The sequence below is a fragment of the Lutjanus erythropterus genome, chromosome 4 (assembly GCF_056507025.1).
Source record: "Lutjanus erythropterus isolate fLutEry1 chromosome 4, fLutEry1.hap2, whole genome shotgun sequence".
Lineage (NCBI taxonomy): Eukaryota > Metazoa > Chordata > Actinopteri > Lutjaniformes > Lutjanidae > Lutjanus > Lutjanus erythropterus.
Genome location: NC_139320.1, coordinates 37,074,773 through 37,099,015, shown reverse-complemented (window position 1 = coordinate 37,099,015; position 24,243 = coordinate 37,074,773). Strand labels below are relative to the sequence as shown.

Genomic DNA, 24,243 nt, shown 5'->3' with positions numbered 1-24,243 from the left:
TTTCTCTTTCAGTCGCTCTGAATTATCAGACAGAGGGCAGGATGATGCAGCTCAACAGAGCCAAGTTCATGGTGAATGGCGGTATTGGCTACGTCCTCAAGCCCCCTCCCATGTGTAAAGGTACTGCAACAACGAGACTGCATGTGTACAACTACATACATACAAATCACTATTTGTTCATACAAATAAAAAAAAAAAACTGATGAGCAAATCAGTTGTTATTTGTTGGGATTGGAGGTATATAATAATAACAAGTTTTGGGCCTAGAGGATTGGATAAACTGTTCACCACAGATGTATGAAGTACTGATCATTTAAACGTAAATGTTTGATTAAGAAGGCAGAAAATGTTTCATTTGATCTTCATCATGTAATGACAAGTACTGGATGAATACAGGATGTAATGTGACATTGTTATGCAGTTAAAAATAAACATATAGCAAAGCAATATCACATGAGAGAGAGTGCTGTTGTCCTTGATATCAGCACAGCTGTGATTTCAAAATTTCCTGACTAATAGTTCAAAACCTTTTAAAGCTGCTGTTCTTGTATCCTATTCCACATACAGATTAATATGTGTGTGACAGTGATCCCACAGTAAAAAGTCCTGAATCATTACTATACAAGATGCTTCGTCCTGTCTCTATGGTCAGGTAACAGTAACTAGAACACCTGTAAATTGGAGTGAAAAAGTAGAAGGGCTGTTACTGTATATTCTGTATCAGTGCTTATTGAATGCTTCTCATTCAGTCAAATTACTTGGTCAGTGTTTTATAGTAGTCTATATGTTATTCAGGTCAGTATCATGGAAGTTTGTGAAATAATAATAAAATGTAATCAATAGATTATAGATTATGATGTAATGCGTATTGAGAGCATACACAATGCGTGGTCATACATAGATGTGAATGCTGTAGCCACACATCAACACTATCTAATCAGTTCCAGAAATGGGTGTATATCTATTATTTTTACCCATACACCTTTTGTACACACACATATATATATATATATATATATATATACATATATGTATATATATGTGTGTGTGTGTATATATATGTGGATATATATACACACACATATATATACGTATACGTACAGGGGACTGGATCTTAGGCTTGAGTGATGACATAAATCACAGTTCTTGCTCTGCTCTCTTTTATTCCCTCCAGGCTCCTTCAACCCATTCAGTGATGACCCGCTTCCAGCTTACCCTAAGAAGCAACTCATTCTCAAGATCATTAGCGGACAGCAGTTGCCCAAACCTCCAGATTCCATGCTGGGAGACCGCGGAGAGGTACAAACACACCAAAACACACACACTGTGTGCCCACATTGTCCATCTGTCTTTCTGTCTCTCAACTCTTTTCAGCTTGCTCTCAACACCAGATATATATTCAGCATCATAAAGCTAAATATAATTAATTTTATTGCCTTTTCTCCTTTATCAGATTATTGATCCATTTGTTGAAGTGGAGATCATCGGTCTGCCAGTTGATTGCTGCAAGGAACAGACACGAGTTGTTGATGACAATGGTTAGACACACATCTATTTGAACAATATCACAGTCCTGTACACTCACTGAACCACTGGAGATTGTTTTAGCAGGTCATCTGACACAACAGAGGGTTGCTTAAAGAGGCTATAATCCATGTTATAATAATAATATATCAAAATTGCAATCTGAAAGGGGTCACTTGTGAACCCACACAGAATAATCACCTGAATCTGCAGCACCCCTGGGTTTTATGGAGCTTTATTGTCGAGTTCCAGCTCATTGTCTCGCTGTCCAGCCTGCAGCTTTACTGCTCTGATTCTTTCTCAGTATTCTCACACTGTTGTTTTTGGCTACAGCAGGCAGCTATTTTCAGTGAAAAAAACTCTAAAACTATACCCACTATACACTATTTGCTCAGCACCAAACAGTAGACAGACTCAGTTGGCGACTAGCTGATGAACGTAGTGAAGCTTTTAGCAGTTACAGAATTGACATTTCCCTCAGGAGTTGGTGGAGACCAAAAACAGAGCTAAAATTGAGTGAATATTGGAATCATATTCACCAGGAATTAAAAATATGACAGCTTGATATTGTGTCAGTGCTGTGTTAAGACCTATATTATTTGATCGTAGCATCAGGCTTTGTGGCATGTCACAGTTAGTAATTATTAAAAGAATTACAGCTGAATTTGATTTAGCTGCCTCTGAATAGAACTGAGCCACTGTTAATGTTATTAGTAACACCCCAGCATTTCCTACCATCGACAAAATGTCTGCAGAGAAAAAGGCCTATTGATGAAACACTGTATTGATCAGGGAATGGCAACAAACTATATTACAAACCTTTTACCCATACAGCATAAATCATGACCTGAGGTCTTGTTACGGCTCTCTGTTGGCAGTTTAAACATTCAGATGAAAAATATCCAGTCTAATCAAATCCACCTCCTGATACTTTACAAACACTTAACTAAGGACTGGATAAATGGGTTGACCATATGTGTGACATTTTCAAAATAATCTCTCTAAGTTTTATAATGCCTTGATATTATTTTATGGCCTTTTCATTGATGTGTAGTTTTATGGCTATTGCCTTGTTTTACCTGTTTTATTTAACTATTTTTTTTTGTTACTTTTGAAATTTACTTTGATTAACCTCTGAAAAATGCCACATGCATACATATGTATATTATACTATACATATTATAGACCATTGTATATGTATGATACACAAACAAAAGCAAATACAACCTGATGTCCTGTCACCTTTGTGAACTTATGTACTAATAAGTACTGACATCATTTTTAAAATAACAGAGATGAGATGAATGCCATAGCCATGGATGCTGCACTTTCAGCTGTGGTGCACTGCCAGAATCAAAACTCAGATTAATTAATTAGAAGCATAAAGGAAGCAAACAAAGGAATCTGCTGGTGTCACCCCTAACATGTCTCCGCAAATGAGGGCACTCGGCAGGGGGAGGGGAAAAGCCTCCTCTGGGAAAGGTTATGGAGCCCTCGGAGCTCAACAGTATTATAAGATTAGTGTGCAGGGCATTGATCCATGAAATACTTAATTTGACATATCAGTACAACCAGTTCCATCTTGTCTTCCGTATATATATGCTTTAATGAGATACAGATGAAACAGACACTAATTAGAATGACCATATATGTGTATTTTTCTCAGGTTTTAATCCAGTTTGGGAAGAGACTCTGTCCTTTACACTTCACATGGCTGAGGTGGTTTTGGTGCGTTTCCTTGTCTGGGACCACGACCCAATTGGACGGGACTTTATTGGTCAACGAACTGTTGCCTTCAGCAGCCTGATGCCTGGTCTGTGCATAGTTCCTCAGTATTTTCAGCTTTATATGAGAAAATGAACTTTATGTCTCTCTCTGTGTGTGTGTGTGTGTGTGTGTGTGTGTGTGAATGACATGAACTCAAGAGGGGACACAGTTTGTCACTGCAAGTTAGAATCATTATAATTTTGCTATTTAACACAAAGAGACAGACAGACTCACTCACACTTAAACATAATTTCCCTCACGGCTCTGGCATTGCTGTGGCTATGGGGCACATTATCTTGTATCTACTGAACCGTGATTTGTTTGATTTGTAAAATAAAAGACCTGTGGCTTGGGAAGTTATTTTTGTTGTCCGCATCCATCAGAGTTGTCCCTGAACCCCTGGTGCCCTCGCCTCAGGGAACCACGACACAACCACCAGTCCAATGACAGCTGTTCTATTTCTTTGACTCATTCCAGCACTTGCTCTCTTGTTCACATGCTTTCTCCCTTCTTCTCTTGCAACAGGTTACAGGCATGTTTACTTGGAGGGGCTGACTGAGGCCTCCATCTTTGTGCATGTGTCAGTGCATGATGTCTATGGGAAGGTAAGTCTGACAATAGACCCTTCATCTGCTGGCAAACTATTTATGAAGATTAGGGATTTTTTTGCAGGTAGAGCTTAGGTGGAGGCAAAACAGTTCCCAAAACACGTTAGCTAACACTAGCTAGCAAGTTTTGTTAGCTTGAGGAAAATATTAGCTTTTCTGAATATGTGCAGTCACTCACTCATCAGTATTGCAAATTTGACTTGAAAAAGTTAACATTAACCAATGGGACCAGACAAGCTGACCCATACACGCTCACTCAAAGGATTCATGAGCTTTCCTCAATTGCCATTTGTTGAGACCATTGTTGTGTTTTTTGGGTGATTTTTGTCACTTTATTTTAGTACTTTAATGGCGTGCACTAGCGACAGCCTCCACGACACACACATGAGTGTGTGTGTCTCACGAGTGAGAGGAAAACGGCCTGTAGAGCTAGACTGTTTTTATGGATTTATTTCAACCAAACTAGAGTTGGTGGTTTGTATAGTGGAAAGACTAACAAATATGCTTTCAGGGAGTTTTATTTTGTTTCTGTCTTTCAAGTTTAAATGAAGTGTTTTATTGAGATAACAAGGCATTTTGGAGGTCAACAGAAAGATGTTTCTCTCAATCCATTGAAGCTATGCTCCTTCAATCCTTTGTCTTTCTAGTGGAGTCCTCTAGTCCTGAACCCCAGCTTTACCATAATGCACTTTCTAGGATCTAACAAGGTATCCTGATGCCATGGGTTCTGTGTGGTGCTGCATGAAACTTTAATGCATGATGCAAAAGTGCAGTTTGTGTTCAGCTGTATTTTCAATGACATGTTTGTGTTTGACAATAAGCCACTGAGTCAAACAGTTTGCTTATAAGGTCATTTTTATTCAACTGTTGTCTCATTTTCAACACAGATGGAATATGTAATGTAAGCATGCATGCATTATCCACATTGTCTTCTTGCATATTCTTTGCTGTGGTAACTAAAGGAGTAAGGGTACCATCTACAGGCAAAGCATATAAAAGCATGCAATCGTTACATTTGCTGTAAACTGAATCCAGTAGATGTAATATGTTGTCATTGTTTTCATGAAAATTAACATTTTGACTTCAAACTGCAATGTTTGTGTCAAAAGTAACCACACCAAGGTTGATTAGATGTGAGGCACATTTTCTCTCCTCTTTTGATATATTTTTCCCCCTTTTATTTCCCTCCTGTCCTGTTCCTCCTGCCCTCAGGGTAATCAGCTGCGAGGCATCCGGGGTTTCTTCAACCGTTCTTCCAAGTCCTCTGTGGATACAACCTCTGGTGGCCTTCGGAAACGCTCCATCAGTGATCACCTCCTGCGGCGCACAGCCAGTGCCCCAGCAAAGGGTCGGAAGAAGACCAAGATGGCGCTATCAGAGTCAGTGGCTTCAATATCAGACCAAAAGAACAGCACAGGTGCAGGAGCAGAAGGCGAGGGCATGTCAGGGAAGGAAGGGGGGGTGGAAAAGCGTCTTCAGCCTCGAGCTCCCCTTACCCACAGACCTATCTCCATGCCCTTAGACAGGCTTCTGCAAGGGCAGCTATCCCTCTGCTCCCCAGACAAGGAACAGCATGACATGGGTGCAGACACTGTCATTGGTGGGTATTTTCCATTTCATCTCAGTCAAAGAATTAATTGGAATTTTGAATTATGCAAATGACTACATCCATTTTAATTTAATTATCATAATAAATTTGCAAGACTCATGATTTATTATCTAATACTTGTACAAAGCCAAAGCGATCTTTGGCATTTATTTTAGAGTCACTATTTGGGACAGTTATGCTGTGCTTTTTGAGTAATTTATTTAAATTGTATGACAAAAGTGCTACTGTTTATTTGTGATGATATGCTTGGAGATGGCACGTCTTAAAGCAACATATTACACTGACTTGCTTCGCACATTGATTAATGTATGGTGTTACTTTTTTCCAATGTCTCTCCTTTGCTTTACATATTCTGCTACAACTATCTGAAACTCATGTACAGTAACCATGTGAACTGTCAGACTGCAGCCTACTCTCCATGATGCCTTAACATGCCTTTTCTGTCCCATCTTCATTTGTTGTGCTTCTTTATAGTAGAGAACTGACTAGGATATTCCAGCAGGTAATCTACAGTAAAATACCTATTGTCTGAAGGTTGCATCGTTCAAAAACATACCAGTATTGTGTATTTTGTTCCAAAGTGGTCTGAGAAATATATTGCTGTGTCATTTGATCCCATTTGACCAAACCAATCCCATTTGATCATCTCTTTCCTAGTCTGATGTACGCAAACATGGATTCTTCCTTTTTTTAAACCTCCACAGCCTCATTTTCCAGCTTCCCCTTCACAGTTGTACTTGGTGATCCATTTGTCTGTGTATTGCTATTGCCTTGTATTGGCTGGACTGTTAATTGTTGTCATTTAATTATTGGTTGGTTTAGTGTTCTACATGAAATGTTAGTGGATAAGTCTATCTTTATTAATCTATTTCTTCAATTATCTGTGTCCTCAGGAGCTTGCCCCTTCAACAGGCCCAGGTCTTCCTCCTTGGACCCTTTCATTGATTCATCATTCTCTATTGAGCCAAACGTCTCTTCCCCTTCTAAGACATACATCAACAGAAACAAAGGATGTGACCAATCAGAAGAGGCATCTTATCTGGTTATTGGTGAAGGAGAAGTAAGAAAGGAAGATGATTATGTCAATTACCAATCAGAAGACAACAGCATCAACAAATCAAAGATCATCTCCACTGGGACAGAGAAAAACTGTTTCCTGTCATCATCCACAAACAGCCAAATGAGGTCAGACAAACCAGAAACATCATCGAACAGCACAACGTTCACAGTTGCACCTTCCGTCTCCTCATCCTCCTCCTCTGCCCCCTCCTCTATGGCCCCTCTTTCCCCTGTGAGTATGGACTGTGATCTGAAGAGTCCCAGCTCTTTGCATGACAGCACCATCTCCAGACTCATTGATGCTGTGTCCTTAGGCAATGAGCAAGACACATGTGGCTCTATTTCTGCTCTAATTGGTCAGTTCGAAAGCACCGTTGACAAAAATGATCTCACAACTTTATCTCATGATCATACCCCTTCTCGTCACTCAAACTTGAGGCCTACCACACCAAAAACACTGCAAGGGTTAAAGTCTCCTCTCAAGACCAGCGCTGCTACTAACAAGACACACCTAGTCAGTCCCCAAAAATTAGCTCAAAAAACAATTCATGTACAACATGAAATCCTTTCCCAAGTAGATGCACCTGCTCCAGCCATCTTCTCCAGCCCAGAAACTGCTGAACTTGAGGAGGTCTACACCATTCTGGATGAGGAGGTGCTGTTGCCTGTATCGGTGTATAACCTGAAGAAACAGACGGTCCATGTTCAGGCAGATACTAGGGTGAGCACACCTGCAAACAGCTTGGGGTCCTCTCCAGCAAAGGTGGTTCATGGTTTAGGAAAAGGGCACAATGAGGGCTGGGATGATATGCACAGACAGAGAGGTGGGAGTGAAAAAATTGAGGAGGCTGAGGAGAGTGTGTATGAGGAAGTGTATGATCCCCCAGCACCAGTACCAGAGATGGAACAGAGTACTTCTAAAAGGTACACGGGTTCCTCTGTAAACAATGACTGTTTTCAGTATCTCAATAGCTCAGTTGGTAATGCTTTTGCAGAAGTGGAGATAAATGTGGACGAGGATCCACTGGAGATGATGCTGACCTTGCCGAGACATGGCAGCCAATGGGAGGGACTCATAAGTCCAACCAAACGGCATGCTATTTACCAAAACCACGAGTCCACTCCCAACTACTCCCAACAAAGACAGCCTTCTTCATACCATGACCCTCAACAACAGTACCGGCCACATGCATCTCATATAGCATTTTCACAGTGTCCCTCTCCAATAAATCAATCTTCCTATCAGCTGTCCAGTCACCACCAACACCAGAACAACTTCCAGCCCTCTCCATTCCACAGACCCGCCAACTCAAGACCCTCCAACCATAGTCTGTTGCGTCAGAACAGCTACCCCGTTCCTCAAAGCAATTCTGAGGCCTTTAACAACAGCAGAGACTTCAGCAGTTCCAACACACAACAGCAGAACTATAGTGGCAGCCAGATCCTAAATGGATCTCACCAAGATAGGCTAGGGTATAAACAGAAGGAGCAAGTAAGGTGCTTCCACAATGGTTTCTCCTCTTCTGAAAGCCTCCCTGGCCAATCTGCTATGTCTATAAATGTCTGCAGGGACAGAGGCCTATATTCCCCTTCTTCAGACTGTGATGCAGTGTACAGCCACCTGGACTATGACTGCATTACACCACCATCAGAGTCTTCAGCTCCTCGAAACACCCAGCCACACTGCCGAAGTCAAACACAGTCATACACCCCAAAGCAGTCATGGAACCAAAAGGTTTCCCTTGATAATACACGGCACCAGTCACAGCCTGAATCCAGAGTTTCACTGCACACACATTTAGACCATTCATCACCAAAACCCCAGCCTGGTACTGTAGACTCCACAGCCCCCAGCCCATGTAAGTCCAAGTCCCTGGGAGACCTGACCTCTGAAGACATATCGTGCAACTTCCAGAGCAAATACCACATTATTAGTCGCAGCTTCATCACTCCCCAAATGAGGAAGCAAAAGAGGTTGGGCACCATCGGGGACGTAACCTTCCAATCTCAATCTTGTGATCCACTTACAGAACAGTTACGAAAGCTGGTCAGTCTGGAGGGGGATGACAATGACAGAGCCCAGCCTCCTCAGTTGCACCAGGAAACAAAATCTCCACTGTCACAGCCACAAGCAACAAGTATAACTCCTGTTGTTCCCAGGGATGTAGATGAATCCCCTCCACTCCTTACCCGTCGCTTATCCTCTCGGAGCCAAAGCCGAGTACGTCACATCAACAGCCGTGCCCGCGAAAGACAGCAAGAGGCTCTAAAGCCTCGGGCAGGTGTTGTGATTAATAGTACTGCCAGTATTGGGGGTGTAGTATTGAGGAACAAACCAGCATCACAGAATCCACCAGCTAACAGACACTCTACTGGTTCTTACATAGCAGGCTACCTTGGTCAGTTGGAGGACAGGGGACTTCCTGAAGGAGCTTGTACATCATTACGCTATGGAAATGGGGATCATTATGGAGATCGGTATTATACCGATGACTCGCTTCCACCTGCTGACTCCAGCCACTCTGCGTCAGAGCCTGAGGTTTACTTTCTGCTCAGACTGTAGTTCTGATCATAACCTGAACTGAGATTAATGATCAAGCAGTGATTCTTGATTATGTTCAATTACACCAAAAAGCCACAAGATGAAGGAGATAAATCCATTGTTTGTTCCCATGTTCAGAACAGTATGTTTATGTTTTTAACAGTTAAATTAATCATATTCTGGGCTGTGTCAAAAGAAAGATATAGTCTGTACAATGTAAGTGAAACATCGCATATAATCCATGGTTGGATCTGACAGCATGAATTTCCTGTATGAAATGTCAACTATTCACTAGTGAATGGTCTTTCTAGTCTGGCAGTGTATTGTCTATTCTGCTTAATGTGTAAATGTTCTTGGGAACTTTGTTTCCCCCAGATGACTTCCTAGAGTGATTGTACAGATACAGTTATCTTTGTCCCTGTGATGTACTGTCAAAATTTCATACAATGATGAAGCAAAAAAAAAGAAGAATTGGGTTTTAAGCAGAGAAGGAATGTCTTTCTTTGTATCATTTGAATGTGTAGTATAATCAAACAGATACTTTTACTAGATGGGATTCATCTTTTCAAAGATCAAATGTAAGTCTTCCTTCTCTTTTCAGTGGTATTTCTTTATTTGTGTTGTGTGTAAATATTCCTGTCATTGTTTTTAATCTGAGATGGGTTATAGTTGAGAACCAATTCTAACTGTACATTTATGTTTGTGCATGTTACTCGTGAACATGTCAGGCATGACTATGCACCAATTTATACAGTAGATGTTGCATCGCCCAACAACAATTGCACAGAACAAATAATTGCATTGGATACAACAGAGGACATAGGCTTGTTTGTATTAGGTGCAATACAGTATAAACTTCCATGCTTGGACTTGTTGCTCTCTATGATTTGTAGAATTTGAAAACATGTTTGCAAATTTTAAAGATTTGGAGTTTAAAGGTTTTTATTTTTATAATTGCTTTGATACAGACTGCAAAAATAATCTCTTGTTGGTTACCGTTATTTTATTTTGTATAACTTAATGGAATAGACAAAAGAGAGTGACAACTACACAGGGCCAGGGTGAGAAACGGAGGGTGACAAAGCAACAGCTGTTTTTTTTTTATTGTTTCAGTGTTACACCATCCTTTTTTTCTTTGTATTGTTGCTCATCAGAGGACTGTGAGCATTTTCCTACCAATGCAATAAAATATCGAAATATTTGATTTCAACAAAGTCCATTTATTTCCTATTATTCTCTGAATGCTATAAAGTAACAGATTATTCATCTAGATGGCAGCTCAAGCTCAAAATCAATTTACTGTAAGTCATAAACAGCCTCATCTGTCCCCATATGTTACCTTGAACATAATGAGATGTAATTGCTCATGAAATTACTGTGTAATAGAGCTGCCAAATGGCACACCTGTTGCTCCGGGCACATAATTCCCCATGCTAGTTCCAACATAGACTCACCTATACTTTGTTAAGTTTCATGAATCAGTCAGTGAAAAACAAAAACATGTGACGAAATCTTTGCCTGCTTAGGCAGTTATCTATCAATGTGACATGTCTATATTCAATTAATCCAGCAGCCCAGCTTCATATTATGCCTAGATGCAAGATATGCTCTACTTTATTAAGACTATAAATCAATAAATATGCATAGGGCTTACTGAAAAGTCAGTGGAACTTATAAACAATCAAACCAAATCGATTGACACATCTAGCTTACAAGACTTACACTACCAGTCAGTACCAATAAAAAGAGACGTGACAGAAAATATAGTAGGCACTTTTTCCATTTGCCAATGTACAGCTCACATCAATGAGACTCTAAGGCTTTAAGATTTCCCTGTTTTCCATTTCCTTTGTGTTGTGTGCACTGATATGGAACCTGCGCTGCTCATCCATGCCAATGCAACTCTTGCTGAAGGTTTTCACAGTGATCCACTTATTTTTCATGCTTCAGCAGAACTCTTGGTAAACTGTTCAAGTCACAGTATCCCCCATTCTCCTACATGCTGTCACTGCTAGAGGAAATGACATGAAAGGCTTGCAAGTCCGGCTGCAGCCAGGTACCCAGCCCTCCCCAGTCTGTTTGAAAAGCTCATGTCATCTTTTGCCCCTTCAGCTGGTAAGGTGCTGCAGGTCAGGTTTTAGTTTCCCATTAGTGACTACTGCTGTGTCCTGTCCATCTGTCAATGAATGCAGTATCTCAAAAATGCCTTAAGGTAATTTCTTAAAGTTTGGCCCAAAATCCACTTGGATGCAAGGATGCACTGATTAGATTTTGGTGGTCTGAGGTAAAAGATAAAGGTCAATGTGACCTCATGCCCATCCTAATTCTCATGAATGCAATATCTCAGGAATGCTTCAAGGGAATTTCATTATATCCGCAACAAATGTCCACTTGGTCCCAAGGATGGACTGATTAGACTTTGGTGGTCTAAGGTCAAAGGTCTCTGTGACCTCACAAAAAATGTTTTTGACCATAATTCAAGAATTTATATGGTCAAAGGTCAAAGTTCATCTTCTCTCTGACATTGTGATGTTGTGCAAAAGCAGACTGCAACTTGCAGCAAATGATCAAAAGGTAAAAGAAGGGTGCAGTCCAGTGCAAGAAACAGTGGATGTCATGTAACATGGAACAGCCATTCAACAGTATGGGAGCCGACTACTCATGCCCAAATCTATGAAAACATTGGCCTTAATGCAGAGAGTCTGCCTCAAATGTAATTTTTAGGATGGTGGCAAAAGGAGCTTTTAAAAATATGGATTAAAAATATGGAAATATGGGATTATGGCTAAACCCCAGACAAATTATGAATGATTAAAATTTTAAATAAAATAACTAAATAAATAATTAAAATTGATACATTTGTTACTTGATTATGATGAAATGATCAATAGATTCAACATCATGTAATCTGACTTATTTTTGTTTTTTGTTCTTATTTTGTTTGAAAATCTAAGAGAAAAAGACACATACAGTTGGATGGTACTTCAATATTCGAACTCAACTTTTCAGCTAATTTAGGTAAGACCTGAGCAACCTCCCAAAACCTTTCACTTGGTTATCCTGTGGTACAGACTCAGTCTCCACAGGTCATTCATATGACATCATACAGTACAGTTTCTATAGGAATCATATTGTACACACATACACCCACCCACCACCCACTTCTAAATCCATATATGCTAATCAGTTGTTAGCCTTTGATTGTTTTTCCACCATCACTCTAGAGAGGAATACTTTTGGGTTGTGTACTGCTTGTGTCATCAGTTTTACTTTCTTGCAAAACACTTTACACCTATCATAAATACTCACATCAACACTTCACTTGTGCAGAGTAGGAGGGGGGGTATGTTTTAGTCAAGACACCATTTTCAGAGCTGACAGTTTACCTTGTGGTAGGAACATTTTACCCAACTGTAACATGTTTCTGTTTATAATGTCTTATTTTTGCAAGTAACTAACATGAAGCTATGTTACATTTGGAAATGTTGAATTTAATGGGATTTGCCTTGGTAAGAGGAACTATTGAACATTGTCTATGAGGTACTTTATCATTTTTTCTGAACACCATGCACTTAATCATCAGGTTTGATGTGAATTGTGTTTTATAGACTAAATTTATTGCATTTCTCATAGATTAATAGTCTGACATTCAGATAACAGTTACTAATATGTGTTAAATGTTCAGAACAGCTTCATCCATGTCTTGGTTCCTCTGGCTCATCACTCGGTGGCTCTCCTCAGTCCTCTCCCTGCTGCTTCTCAGTGTAGTGGGCAGACAGATGGGGCTGGAGGTGGTTCAGGGGATAGTGTGTTCTCGCTGGGGTGCACCGAGAGACAAGAGCCTCTACCAGGATGGAGATGTGATTATTGGTGGACTTTTTAATCTGCATTATATACCTTCAACAGTAGAGCAAAGCTTCACCAAGCTGCCACGTTATGAACCTTGCACTGGGTAAAACTCGATCACATGTATTTTTGTTTAATGTATTGTGGTTATTATATTGTCAATATGATGAGAGCACATTTTCTGTACTTATCATACTAAAATCTAAAATCATTATCATACATAAAATCTAATTCAATTCTGCAAAATACTGAGCTAAAAGAAATGTTTATGGTACTCAGAATGTACATATATACCTGAGATCTGCACATTTTGATTATAGTGGAATTAATTCTATAGATTTTTCTTTATATTTAATTTGGTATATTTTTAAATTTTTGGACATGTGTTGTTTTATGGTGAATATTTTGATATCACTGATTTATATCAGAGTTTATTTCATTGACTATTACTGTCTTCTCCTGTGGTCTCAGTTTAGATCTAGAGCCATTAAAATATACATATGCTATGGCATTTGCAGTGGAGGAAATCAATCATAACAGCACTCTGCTACCAGGAGTGAAGCTGGGCTACCGTATACTTGACAGTTGTACCAGGTATCCTTGGGATCTGCAGGTTGCGTTATCACTGGTCGGAGGAGACACACACACCTGTGACTTAACAGGCTCTATGCCTCTTTCTGCAGCTAATGACATCACTAAGGCAGCAACGGGTATGACTTGATATATTTTAATATGCACTGATCATTTGCCATGTTCATGAAAACAACATCTTATATAAATAAAAATTATAAGACAATTGTTGTTATGTTATTATATGTCTAATGCTCTGCAGGTGGTCAGTCTGTTCCTTTGCTCATTGGTGCTGCTTCATCTACAACAGGCATAATGCTGTCTAGGATCCTGGGACCTCTCTCTATACCAGTTGTGAGTTTCATTACCTCAGGAAATGAACTCTCATTAATCTTTTTATTGTGCAGTGTACAACAAGAGGCTTAAAAATAAAACAGCATTATTAATGTATAATCGGTATAATCAATTTAATAATTCTGCATCTTTCATACAGATCAGCTACTTGGCGAGCTGCCCCTGTCTAAGTGACAGGACAAAGTTTCCTAACTTCTTCAGAACAATCCCCAGTGATATTTACCAAGCCCGGGCCATGGCACGACTGGCCATACGCTTTCACTGGACATGGATGGGAGCAGTGGTAGTAAACAATGATTATGGCCAACTGGCCATACAGGTGTATGTTTTTGTGATCATACTGTAACTTGTCTGAAAAGGTTTCTCTTATATCTTGTGTGGTAGAAATAAGATATATATGAACATAGTTGTCGTTTTGAACTCCATTTTTCAGGTATTTCAGGAGGAGATTCAGGGAAAAGGGGTGTGTCTTGAATTCATAGAGACTGTCCATAGACAAACTATTTTGAATGATGCCAGACGTGCAGCACTGACAATTCAAGCTTCGACTGCGCGAGTGATTCTGATCTTTTGCTGGTATACTGATGTAAAGAAAATATTTCTGGAGCTGGCCAAGATAAATGTGAGCAACTGGCATGAATATTTGCCAACACTAAGGTGGACATTGAGATATATTTTCTGAGAACAAAAGGGTCTTTTTCTTGTAATAGTTTATTTTAGTGTGCTCTTACTGCAGGTGACTGACAGACAGTTTCTGGCCAGTGAGGCTTGGAGCACCAGTGATGATCTTCTCCAAGATCCCTCCATCTCTAAAGTGGCAAATGGTGTTCTTGGTGTGGCCATTCGAAGTTCAACAATACCTGGATTTGAAAATTATCTCAGACGTTTGCACCCAATTCATCGTCCTGATGATGAATTCTTACAAGACCTCTGGAAAAAGGAGTTCGGATGTAGTCCTGGACATAAAAAATCACATACAACACCTCTCTCTTCATATTTCTCTCCCCCACTCAAAACAAAGTCTGACCATCCCTCAAATGTTTCAATGCCATCTCCTGTCAAAGGGTCCCTTCAGAAACCTTCTTTACCACCCTGCAAAGGGACAGAGTCTCTGGAGGGAGTACAGCATCCCTTTACTGACACCTCTCAGCTAAGAGTGGCATATAATGTCTATCTTGCTGTTTATGCTGCAGCCCACGCCCTTCACAGCCTTCTGTCCTGCTCCAACACAGACAACCCTGCTGGAAACAACAGCTCCACTTGCTCCTCTCCAAAACACATCAAACCCATTGAGGTACACGTTTATCACTGTCATCTCATTAACAAGAATTATAGTGCTTAAATGTATTGTTTGAATACAGATTTTTATCAGCATTTGATTCTTTCAGCTGTTGCAGCACTTGAACAAAGTCAACATCACCACACCACAAGGGGAAATGTTTTATTTCCAAGGTGCCGACACTCCAGCAAAGTATGACCTTGTCAACTGGCAGAAAACCCCTGATGGTCCACTCAAACTTGTTTTGATTGGTCATGTGAACGGATTTGATCTCCACCTTAATGAGTCTGATATTCAGTGGAGCACAGGATCCAATCAGGTGGTCAAATCAGACCAGTTAAGGCTGTTAAGGCTACTAAAACATTTACTGTTGAAATGAATTAGTTTGTTAATTCACAAGATTATATCTCTGACAGTATTAATTGACTTCATGTTTAGGTGCCTGTTTCAGTGTGCAGTGAGAGCTGCCCCCCAGGTACCAGAAAGGCCAACAGGAAAGGAGAACCTCTCTGCTGCTTTGACTGTATCCCATGTGCTGAAGGGGAGATTAGCAATGAAACTGGTGAGGATATCATAACTTAACAGACACTTGCTTGCAGCCTTTGTGCTTTTTTTCCGCCTTCTGTCTCTCCTCTACATTTATTCTACCAGGTTCCCTTCACTGTGAGCGTTGTCCATCTGAGTTTTGGTCCAATGTGGAACAAACTGCCTGCATCCCTCGTCAAGTGGACTTCCTTTCTTTTAATGAAACTTTGGGCATCACTCTGACTACAGCAGCTGTGTCTGGTGCCACAGTGACAGCAGCTGTGTTTGTGGTGTTTATTTACTACCATAAAACACCTATGGTAAGAACTCACATAAGTAACACATTAGTGAATTTGTTACACATATTTGAAAATTGTTTACATTCTTTTCTCTCTGTATTGTAGTCTCTAAATGGCCACAACTTTATTCATCCAATTCACCTCTAGGTGCGAGCCAACAATTCAGAACTGAGCTTCCTGCTTCTTGTGTCACTGAAGCTCTGCTTCCTGTGCTCACTGGTCTTCATTGGTCGTCCATCAGTCTGGTCTTGTCGGTTCCAGCAGGCAGCTTTTGGGATCAGCTTTGTACTTTGTGTCTCCTGCCTCCTGGTCAAAACCCTGGTAGTTCTTGCAGTTTTCCGTTCAGCTCGGCCTGGTGCTGAAACCTTGATGAAGTGGTTTGGTCCAGGCCAACAGAGAGGAAGTGTCTGCCTTTTTACCTGTATACAGGTATGAATATTGTTTTATTGATTATCCCTGCCAAGCCTGGAGGGGATCGTGTATTTGCGTCCATTTGTTCGGTTTTGAGTTCATGAGTGTGTGCGTGAGTGACTGTTCATTATCACTGGACCTACAGGTTGTCCAGAACTAATCTCAAGTACTACTGGACCAATTATCCACTGACAGTGACTTCTCACTCTTCTTAACCACCTGCTAGCGGCTGCAAATGAAAAACACCTGCTTCAGTTTGAAATGTTGTTCCAGCCAGGGAAAATGTATGTGAGGGTCATGTTAATTGCAGATTTCCGTTGGTCTCATCTAGCAGTTGTGGTGCCATCACCATCTGGCGCTTCACCATCTGTTGCCTAGTGAGGATGTGCACTCTACTTAGTGCACTCTTCTAGTTAAACCATGAGAACATTTTATTATTGTATATGTGAGTAATACACTTCTTAGTAAAGAATAACACGTCAATGTTTTCACTTTTCCTTCAGGTAATCATCTGTGCCATATGGCTGTCCCTCAGTCCTCCAGTGCCTCAACCTGATCTGGGTTTCCAAGGGTCAAAGGTCACTCTGGAGTGTGCCATGGCCTCTGTGGTGGGCTTCTCTCTTGTTCTGGGCTACATTGGTCTGCTGGCCTGCACCTGCCTCCTCTTGGCCTTTCTTGCTCGGAAACTCCCAGACAACTTCAATGAGGCCAAACTGATCACCTTCAGCATGCTGATATTCTGTGCTGTCTGGGTGGCCTTTGTCCCTGCTTATGTTAGCTCTCCTGGGAAGTATGTTGTCGCTGTGGAAATTTTTGCAATCCTGGCCTCTAGCTATGGTTTACTGCTCTGCATTTTTGCTCCAAAGTGTTTCATCATTCTTTTGAGGCCTGAAAAAAACACTAAGAAATACCTGATGGCAAGATAGGGTTTTCTAGCTTCAGTGTGAGCATGTGACTCTTCATCATATTTGTCTTGCTCCTCCACAACTTGTCTTAAGCCGGTATCATGCATGTATTCTTGTGTATGTGTGATTTTAATTCCTTTAATCTAATATAGTGTTAATTTACTAAGAATAATGTGAAATAATCAATAATTAATGTGATTAGCTGTCTGAAGTAACAATTGTCTCGCAGCCACACATAGTTAGGCTTTCATTGGTAACTGTCCATCCAAGAATATTTCTGCTGTTCTTTGAAATCATTAAATGTTAATATTTTGTATCTACAATGAAAGAAAATACATATTAAAATTAAATGCTGCTCACATTGTATTAATTAGTTTTTTTTTTATTTATGTAGTTCTCTGTTTCTGTTTTCAATAAACTCTGTACTTAAATAATAAAATTCAAATGACCTCAAATCAATTACCTCTCCCATGGAGTTTGACAGCAACGTGGTAAAAAGTAAAGCATGAGATGCCCCTAATAGGAGGGGGACCCCTGAAAGTGAATGTAAAGGTACAGAAATTGAGTCTCAAACATTCCATATATTAACTGCGGAGGCCAAAGCCTGTCAGATTATAACTACTTTAACAAATTTTGTGTAATTATAATGCTTAATATCACAAATGTGTATTTTATTCTGTTAACATATTACTGTTGTATAATTGATTTTGTTACATCTTCACATCAAATAAAAGCTTACAGTGGCTGCTACACATAACTGTATATAGCAAATCAGTGGCACAGAAAATAACATAAAGCATAGTTTTTCACTTTAAATTGTCCAAAACCAAATAGAAAGTAATCTATCATTAATAAACAGGATTTAGTATAAGTGATATAAAATCTGTGCAACCACAGGCAGAATTTAAGCTGCCTGGAACCTTTTTGCAAACAGCTAACTTCATTGTTTTTCCACAATCACTCTAGAGAGTAATAGTTTTGGGTTGTGTATTGCTTATGTCATCAGTTTTAATTCCATGCAAAATGCTTTACACCTCTTATAAGTACTCACATCAACACTGCACTTGTGCAGAGTGGGAGGGGGGTATGTTAAAGTCAAGATGCTATTTCCTGAGTTGCATTTCAATCTATGAAACAAGCTTTTACACCAAGTACAACATGTTTCTGTTAATTTGATTTTTTTTTGTAGGTAACTGACACAAAGCTATGATATTACATTTGCACATAAGCACATTATTTCAAGATGTGATTTGAAATGTGTTTTACACATGACTGAATTTATTGTATTTCTGGTTGGTGCATATTCTAACATTCAGATGATGTGTTAAATGTTCAGAACAGCTTCATCCATGTCTTGGTTCCTCTGGCTCATCACTCGGTGGCTCTCCTCAGTCCTCTCCCTGCTGCTTCTCAGTGTAGTGGGCAGACAGATGGGGCTGAGGGTGGTTCAGGGGATAGTGTGCTCTCGCTGGGGTGCACCGAGAGACAAGAGCCTCTACCAGGATGGAGATGTGATTATTGGTGGACTTTTTAATCTGTATTACATACCTTCAAATGTAGAGCAGAGCTTCACCAAGCTGCCATATTATGAACCGTGCACTGGGTAAAACTTACAATATACAGTATAAAGTTGTTGAATATCCAGTTGTTATTTTTACTTTAGTATACATTTATCATGGTCATATATTTTTGCTAGAATATAATGAAATTATTGAAATTATCTACAGAATGTGGAAGAAAGAATGCAATGTTCACCGTATATATAGTAGAATTTCTAAATAGATTTTAAATATATTTTTGCAGTGATACATTTTCTTTATTTTGATGTCACTTTTTTACATTCATACCCATGATGATCTTCCACTGACATTGTTATTTATTTTATTCACTTTTCCTTTCTTCTCCTGTGGTCTCAGTTTAGATCTAGAGCCATTAAAATACACATATGCAATGGTGTTTGCTGTGGAGGAAATCAATCATAACAACACCCTGCTACCAGGAGTGAAGCTGGGCTACTGTATACTGGATAGGTGTTCTGGATACCCCTGGACTCTGCAAGGTGCACTGTCACTGGTTGGAGGAGACACACACAGCTGCAACTCATCAGCTTCTATGCCTCATTTTGCAGCTTATGAACAATCTGGAGCAACAGTAGGTATGATTTTATATTATTTACTATGTGATCAACATTTGGTGTGTCCAAGACAGCAGCAACTTCTATCAATATAGTAAAAAAAGACTGTTCTTGTGCACTTCTATGTCAAATGCTCAGCAGGTGGTCAGCCTGTTCCAGTGCTTATTGGTGCTCCTTCATCTACAACAGGCATAATGCTATCCAGGATCATGGGGCCTCTCTCTGTGCCAGTTGTGAGTTTCATTATCTGAGGAAATAAACTGATGATTTCTAAATTTTAAAAATGCTATTATTTCTTTAAAAGCCATGACAATATAATTATTCTGCATCTTTCATACAGATCAGCTACTTGGCGAGCTGCCCCTGTCTAAGTGACAGGACAAAGTTTCCTAACTTCTTCAGAACAATCCCCAGTGATATTTACCAAGCCCGGGCCATGGCACGACTGGCCATACGCTTTCACTGGACATGGATGGGAGCAGTGGTAGAAAACAATGATTATGGCCAACTGGCCATACAGGTCCATATATTTGTTATACTGTAAACTGCCTGAAAATACTGTCATGTATCTCCTTATACAGTAGAAATAAGGTATATGTATGAAAATATTTGTTGTTTTGACCTCTATATTTCAGGTATTTCAGGAGGAGATTCAGGGTAAAGGGGTGTGTTTGGAATTCATTGAGACTGTCCGGAGAGAAACTATTGTGAGTGATGCCAGACGTGCAGCAGTTACAATTCAAGCTTCGACAGTGCGAGTGATTCTGATTTTTTGCTGGCATACAGATGTAAAGAAAATATTCCTAGAGCTGGCCAAGATAAATGTGAGTAACTGGAATTGAAATTTGCATAAAATAAGATGGTCAGCTGAATATATTTTGTGAGAACAAAATGCTGTTTTTCATTTTGTAGTTTATTTCAGTGTGCTCTTACTGCAGGTGACTGACAGACAGTTTCTGGCCAGTGAGGCTTGGAGCACCAGTGATGATCTTCTCCAAGATCCCTCCATCTCTAAAGTGGCAAATGGTGTTCTTGGTGTGGCCATTCGAAGTTCAACAATACCTGGATTTGAAAATTATCTCAGAAGTTTGCGACCAGTTCATCGTCCTGATGATGAATTCTTACAAGATCTCTGGAAAAAGGAGTTTGGATGTAGTCCATCTCCTGCCAAAGGGTCCCTTCAGAAATCTCCTCTACCACCCTGCAAAGGGACAGAGTCTCTGGAGGGAGTGCAGCATCCCTTTACTGACACCTCTCAGCTAAGAGTGGCATATAATGTCTATCTTGCTGTTTATGCTGCAGCCCACGCCCTTCACAGCCTTCTGTCCTGCTCCAACACAGACAACCCTGCTGGAAACAACAGCTCCACTTGCTCCTCTCCAAAACACATCAAACCTGTCGAGGTACACACAATTATCTTCATCTTATCCATCATCTATATTGTTATTTTTATCAGGAATCACAGTTCTCATCCTGAATTCAGTAAATGTATTGTTTGAATACAGATTTTATATCAGCATTTGATTCTTTCAGCTGTCAACATCACCACACCACAAGGGGAAATGTTTTATTTCCAAGGTGCTGACATTCCAGCAAAGTATGACCTTGTCAACTGGCAGAAAACCCCTGAGGGTCCACTCAAACTTGTTTTGATTGGACGTGTGAATGGATTTGACCTCCACCTTAATGAGTCTGATATTAAGTGGAGCACAGGATCCAATCAGGTGATCAGATCAACAAGTTATCTTTGGGCCAGTGACATATTTGCAGTTGAAATGAATGACTGTTAATTTACAATTTTATATCTCTGACAGTATTAATTGGCTTCATGTTTAGGTGCCTGTTTCAGTGTGCAGTGAGAGCTGCCCCCCAGGTACCCGAAAGGCCAACAGGAAAGGAGAACCTCTCTGCTGCTTTGACTGTATCCCATGTGCTGAAGGGGAGATTAGCAATGAAACTGGTGAGGAAATCACTTCTTAATGTAACAGATACTCTTTGTGTTTTATTTTCCTTCATCTCTTCTCTTCTTTTCTTCTCGTAGATGCCCTTCATTGTGAGCGTTGTCCATCTGAGTTCTGGTCCAATGTTGAACAAACTGCCTGCATCCCTCGTCAAGTGGACTTCCTTTCTTTTAATGAAACTTTGGGTATTACTCTGACTACAGCAGCTGTGTCAGGTGCCATGGTAACCACAGCTGTGTCTGTGGTTTTTCTTTGCTATCGTCAAACACCCATGGTAAGAACTGAGAGAAATCTAAAAGAGAGGCTACATACATTAATTTGACATTTTAAGTTTTACCTTGAGAAATTGTTTTATTGATTAAACAGCCACAGCATTGTCTGTCAATCTGATTCACCTCTAGGTGCGAGCCAACAATTCAGAACTGAGCTTCCTGCTTCTTGTGTCACTGAAGCTCTGCTTCCTGTGCTCACTGGTCTTCATTGGTCGTCCATCAGTCTGGTCTTGTCGGTTCCAGCAGGCAGCTTTTGGGATCAGCTTTGTACTTTGTGTGTCCTGCCTCCTGGTCAAAACCCTGGTAGTTCTTGCAGTTTTCCGTTCAGCTCGGCCTGGTGCTGAAACCTTGATGAAGTGGTTTGGTCCAGGCCAACAGAGAGGAAGTGTCTGCCTCTTTACCTGTATACAGGTATGAATATTGCTGTATTAATTAACTGATGAGAACAGTTTATTTTGATGAAGTGCGTTTTGTAGAAAATAATAAAAGTAAGACATGTTGGCTTTTCATTCAGGTAATCATCTGTGCCGTATGGCTGTCCCTCAGCCCACCAGTTCCTCAACATGATCTGGGTTTCCAAGGGTCAAAGGTCACTCTGGAGTGTGCCATGGACTCTGTGGTGGGCTTCTCTCTGGTTCTGGGCTACATTGGTCTGCTGGCCTGCACCTGCCTCCTCTTGGCCTTTCTTGCTCGGAAACTCCCAGACAACTTCAATGAGGCCAAACTGATCACCTTCAGCATGCTGATATTCTGTGCTGTCTGGGTGGCCTTTGTCCCTGCTTATGTTAGCTCTCCTGGGAAGTATGTTGTCGCTGTGGAAATTTTTGCAATCCTGGCCTCTAGCTATGGTTTACTGCTCTGCATTTTTGCTCCAAAGTGTTTCATAATTCTTTTGAGGCCTGAGAAAAATACTAAGAAACACCTGATGGCCAGACAGTTTTTCTGGCTTGAATGTGAGCATATGTCTTTTCACCTTTTTGTTTGGTGTTACGTCAACTTTCTCCAGCCTTGTATCATGCATGTGTTCATATGTATCAAGTGATGTCAATTAAATAATGTTAGTTGTGAATCTTCCAGCTCCACATAGTTATGGCTTTCATTAGTAACTGAAAATCTAATATTTATGCTGTTGACTAAATGGTTGACAAGACTAAATGTTAATTTAACATTATTCATTTACCATTAAAGAAAAATACACATTAAAATGAAATGCTGCTCACCAAAAATGTTAGTAATTGTTTTTTGTATCTATCTGATTTTTGTTCTCTATTTCTGTGTTTTGATTAAAAACTTTACCTCAACTGAATAAAACTGTCCATGAGTTTTTTTCAGGAGACATAAGTCCTTTGTTGGAATAATCCAAACATGAGCAACAAAACAACAAAGAGTAATTCAAAGGGAATATATGGAAAATACACTGAAACCCAAAGCCATTACAGGATACTCCCTTCTAAAAAGTTTGAAATGAGTGCAGTGGTTAGGGGGTCTGAAGGAAGGACAAAGCCAGGCAAGAGATTCAGAATGTCCGTTGACAACAAGTATACAAGCAGAACCAATACAGTGGACCGCCCAAACAAAGGGAAAACTGGTGTCTGTATTGTTGACTGTATCAATGGTGACCCTTAGTCTGAGCATATAGGCAGGGAATCCTTAGGAGAATAAAGCAGATGCAGGACAGAGGTCTAGAGGGTAACCAGGAAGCAGAGCTGTTGCATGGGAGAGGTCTTTCAGGTCACAAGGAGGCAGGACGGAGGGCCAGTGTCATTCCATGGGGTGACCAAGAGGCAGGACACATGGGCAAATCCACATGGGAGGTTGACCAGACATCAGGAAAGATGGTTGGAACCTTTCTTGAGGTCAACCAGATGCTTGGACAAATTGGCAGAATGTTCTGGAGGTCAACTAGATGCCAGGACAGATAAGTGGAGTTCCTATTGAAAACGCAGATCATGGATAATGTAAACAGGATTGCTTAGGAGGCTGGCAAGGAAAGAGGGACTGCTCTTGTGGCTGGCGAGAAAGGTTCCAGGACCCTCTGAAGGCAAGTGTCAAAGGTAGCATAACCCAGGCCAGTGGTGAAAGCTGGGCCTCTCCAGATGCCAATGGTCAACAATGAGGCTGGGACACACGTGGCACCAGAAGAATTGGTGGCAGGCTGCTGGTTACGTTTCTGGTGTCTGGACAACATAACCAAAAGCTAGTATTTGGAGATTGGGACTGGAGTCCAATGGCTGGAGAGCAGGAAAAACTGACAAAATTTTTTGACTAAAACTATAAATAAAGCATTGACTAAAATTAAAACTGAGTTCCACTAAGTAAAGCAAAACAAAAACAAGTGACAACAAGTGACTTAAATATACCAAAACTTCAGTAAACAACTAAGACTGAAACTATATTAAAAATTCTTGTCAAAATTAACACAGAGCCATGGAAACAGGAGGCTGCTGCAGTGAGGTACAGGGCACTGCTGCTATGGCTCAACAGAAACAGGGGTCAGCTGCAGCTCAGGAACAGACGAGTGATGCAGCCCAGGAACAACAGGTTTCTGCTCAGCAGGGACAGGTGTTGATGATACAAC

At 40.4% G+C, this 24,243-nt stretch overlaps 3 protein-coding genes across 7 annotated transcripts in view; all 3 read left to right on the top strand.

The window, feature by feature from the left end:
• The window catches only part of plch1 (phospholipase C, eta 1), an 85,287-nt gene extending 74,964 nt beyond the window's left edge, over nucleotides 1-10,323 (top strand). For 4 of the 5 annotated variants that reach the window (XM_084717854.1, XM_084717853.1, XM_084717855.1 and 1 more), the window contains 8 exons: nucleotides 13-120; nucleotides 1,175-1,299; nucleotides 1,454-1,538; nucleotides 3,191-3,337; nucleotides 3,817-3,896; nucleotides 4,547-4,606; nucleotides 5,112-5,499; nucleotides 6,402-10,323. In XM_084717854.1, the coding sequence (XP_084573980.1) occupies nucleotides 13-120; nucleotides 1,175-1,299; nucleotides 1,454-1,538; nucleotides 3,191-3,337; nucleotides 3,817-3,896; nucleotides 4,547-4,606; nucleotides 5,112-5,499; nucleotides 6,402-9,130 (3,722 nt within the window). In that variant the 3' untranslated portion in view covers nucleotides 9,131-10,323. The remainder of the gene's footprint in view (nucleotides 1-12; nucleotides 121-1,174; nucleotides 1,300-1,453; nucleotides 1,539-3,190; nucleotides 3,338-3,816; nucleotides 3,897-4,546; nucleotides 4,607-5,111; nucleotides 5,500-6,401) is intronic. The other variant, XM_084717856.1, reaches the window with a different exon arrangement.
• Nucleotides 10,324-12,255: 1,932 nt separating this feature from the next.
• On the top strand, nucleotides 12,256-17,498 carry LOC146328921 (extracellular calcium-sensing receptor-like). Its single transcript, XM_084716576.1, has 11 exons — nucleotides 12,256-13,061; nucleotides 13,427-13,665; nucleotides 13,788-13,879; nucleotides 14,019-14,198; nucleotides 14,313-14,501; nucleotides 14,616-15,173; nucleotides 15,268-15,477; nucleotides 15,597-15,720; nucleotides 15,810-16,003; nucleotides 16,130-16,411; nucleotides 16,897-17,498. The coding sequence occupies exons 1-11, from the start codon at nucleotides 12,787-12,789 to the stop codon at nucleotides 17,317-17,319; spliced, it is 2,766 nt and encodes a 921-aa protein (XP_084572702.1). The 5' UTR covers nucleotides 12,256-12,786; the 3' UTR covers nucleotides 17,320-17,498.
• A 1,128-nt stretch (nucleotides 17,499-18,626) lies between these two features.
• LOC146328920 (extracellular calcium-sensing receptor-like) lies at nucleotides 18,627-22,707 on the top strand. Its single transcript, XM_084716720.1, has 11 exons — nucleotides 18,627-18,901; nucleotides 19,215-19,453; nucleotides 19,574-19,665; nucleotides 19,773-19,952; nucleotides 20,068-20,256; nucleotides 20,371-20,835; nucleotides 20,938-21,156; nucleotides 21,269-21,392; nucleotides 21,474-21,667; nucleotides 21,795-22,076; nucleotides 22,180-22,707. Exons 1-11 carry the CDS (start codon nucleotides 18,627-18,629, stop codon nucleotides 22,705-22,707), a joined length of 2,787 nt encoding a protein of 928 aa, XP_084572846.1.
• The last annotated feature ends 1,536 nt before the right edge of the window (nucleotides 22,708-24,243 follow it).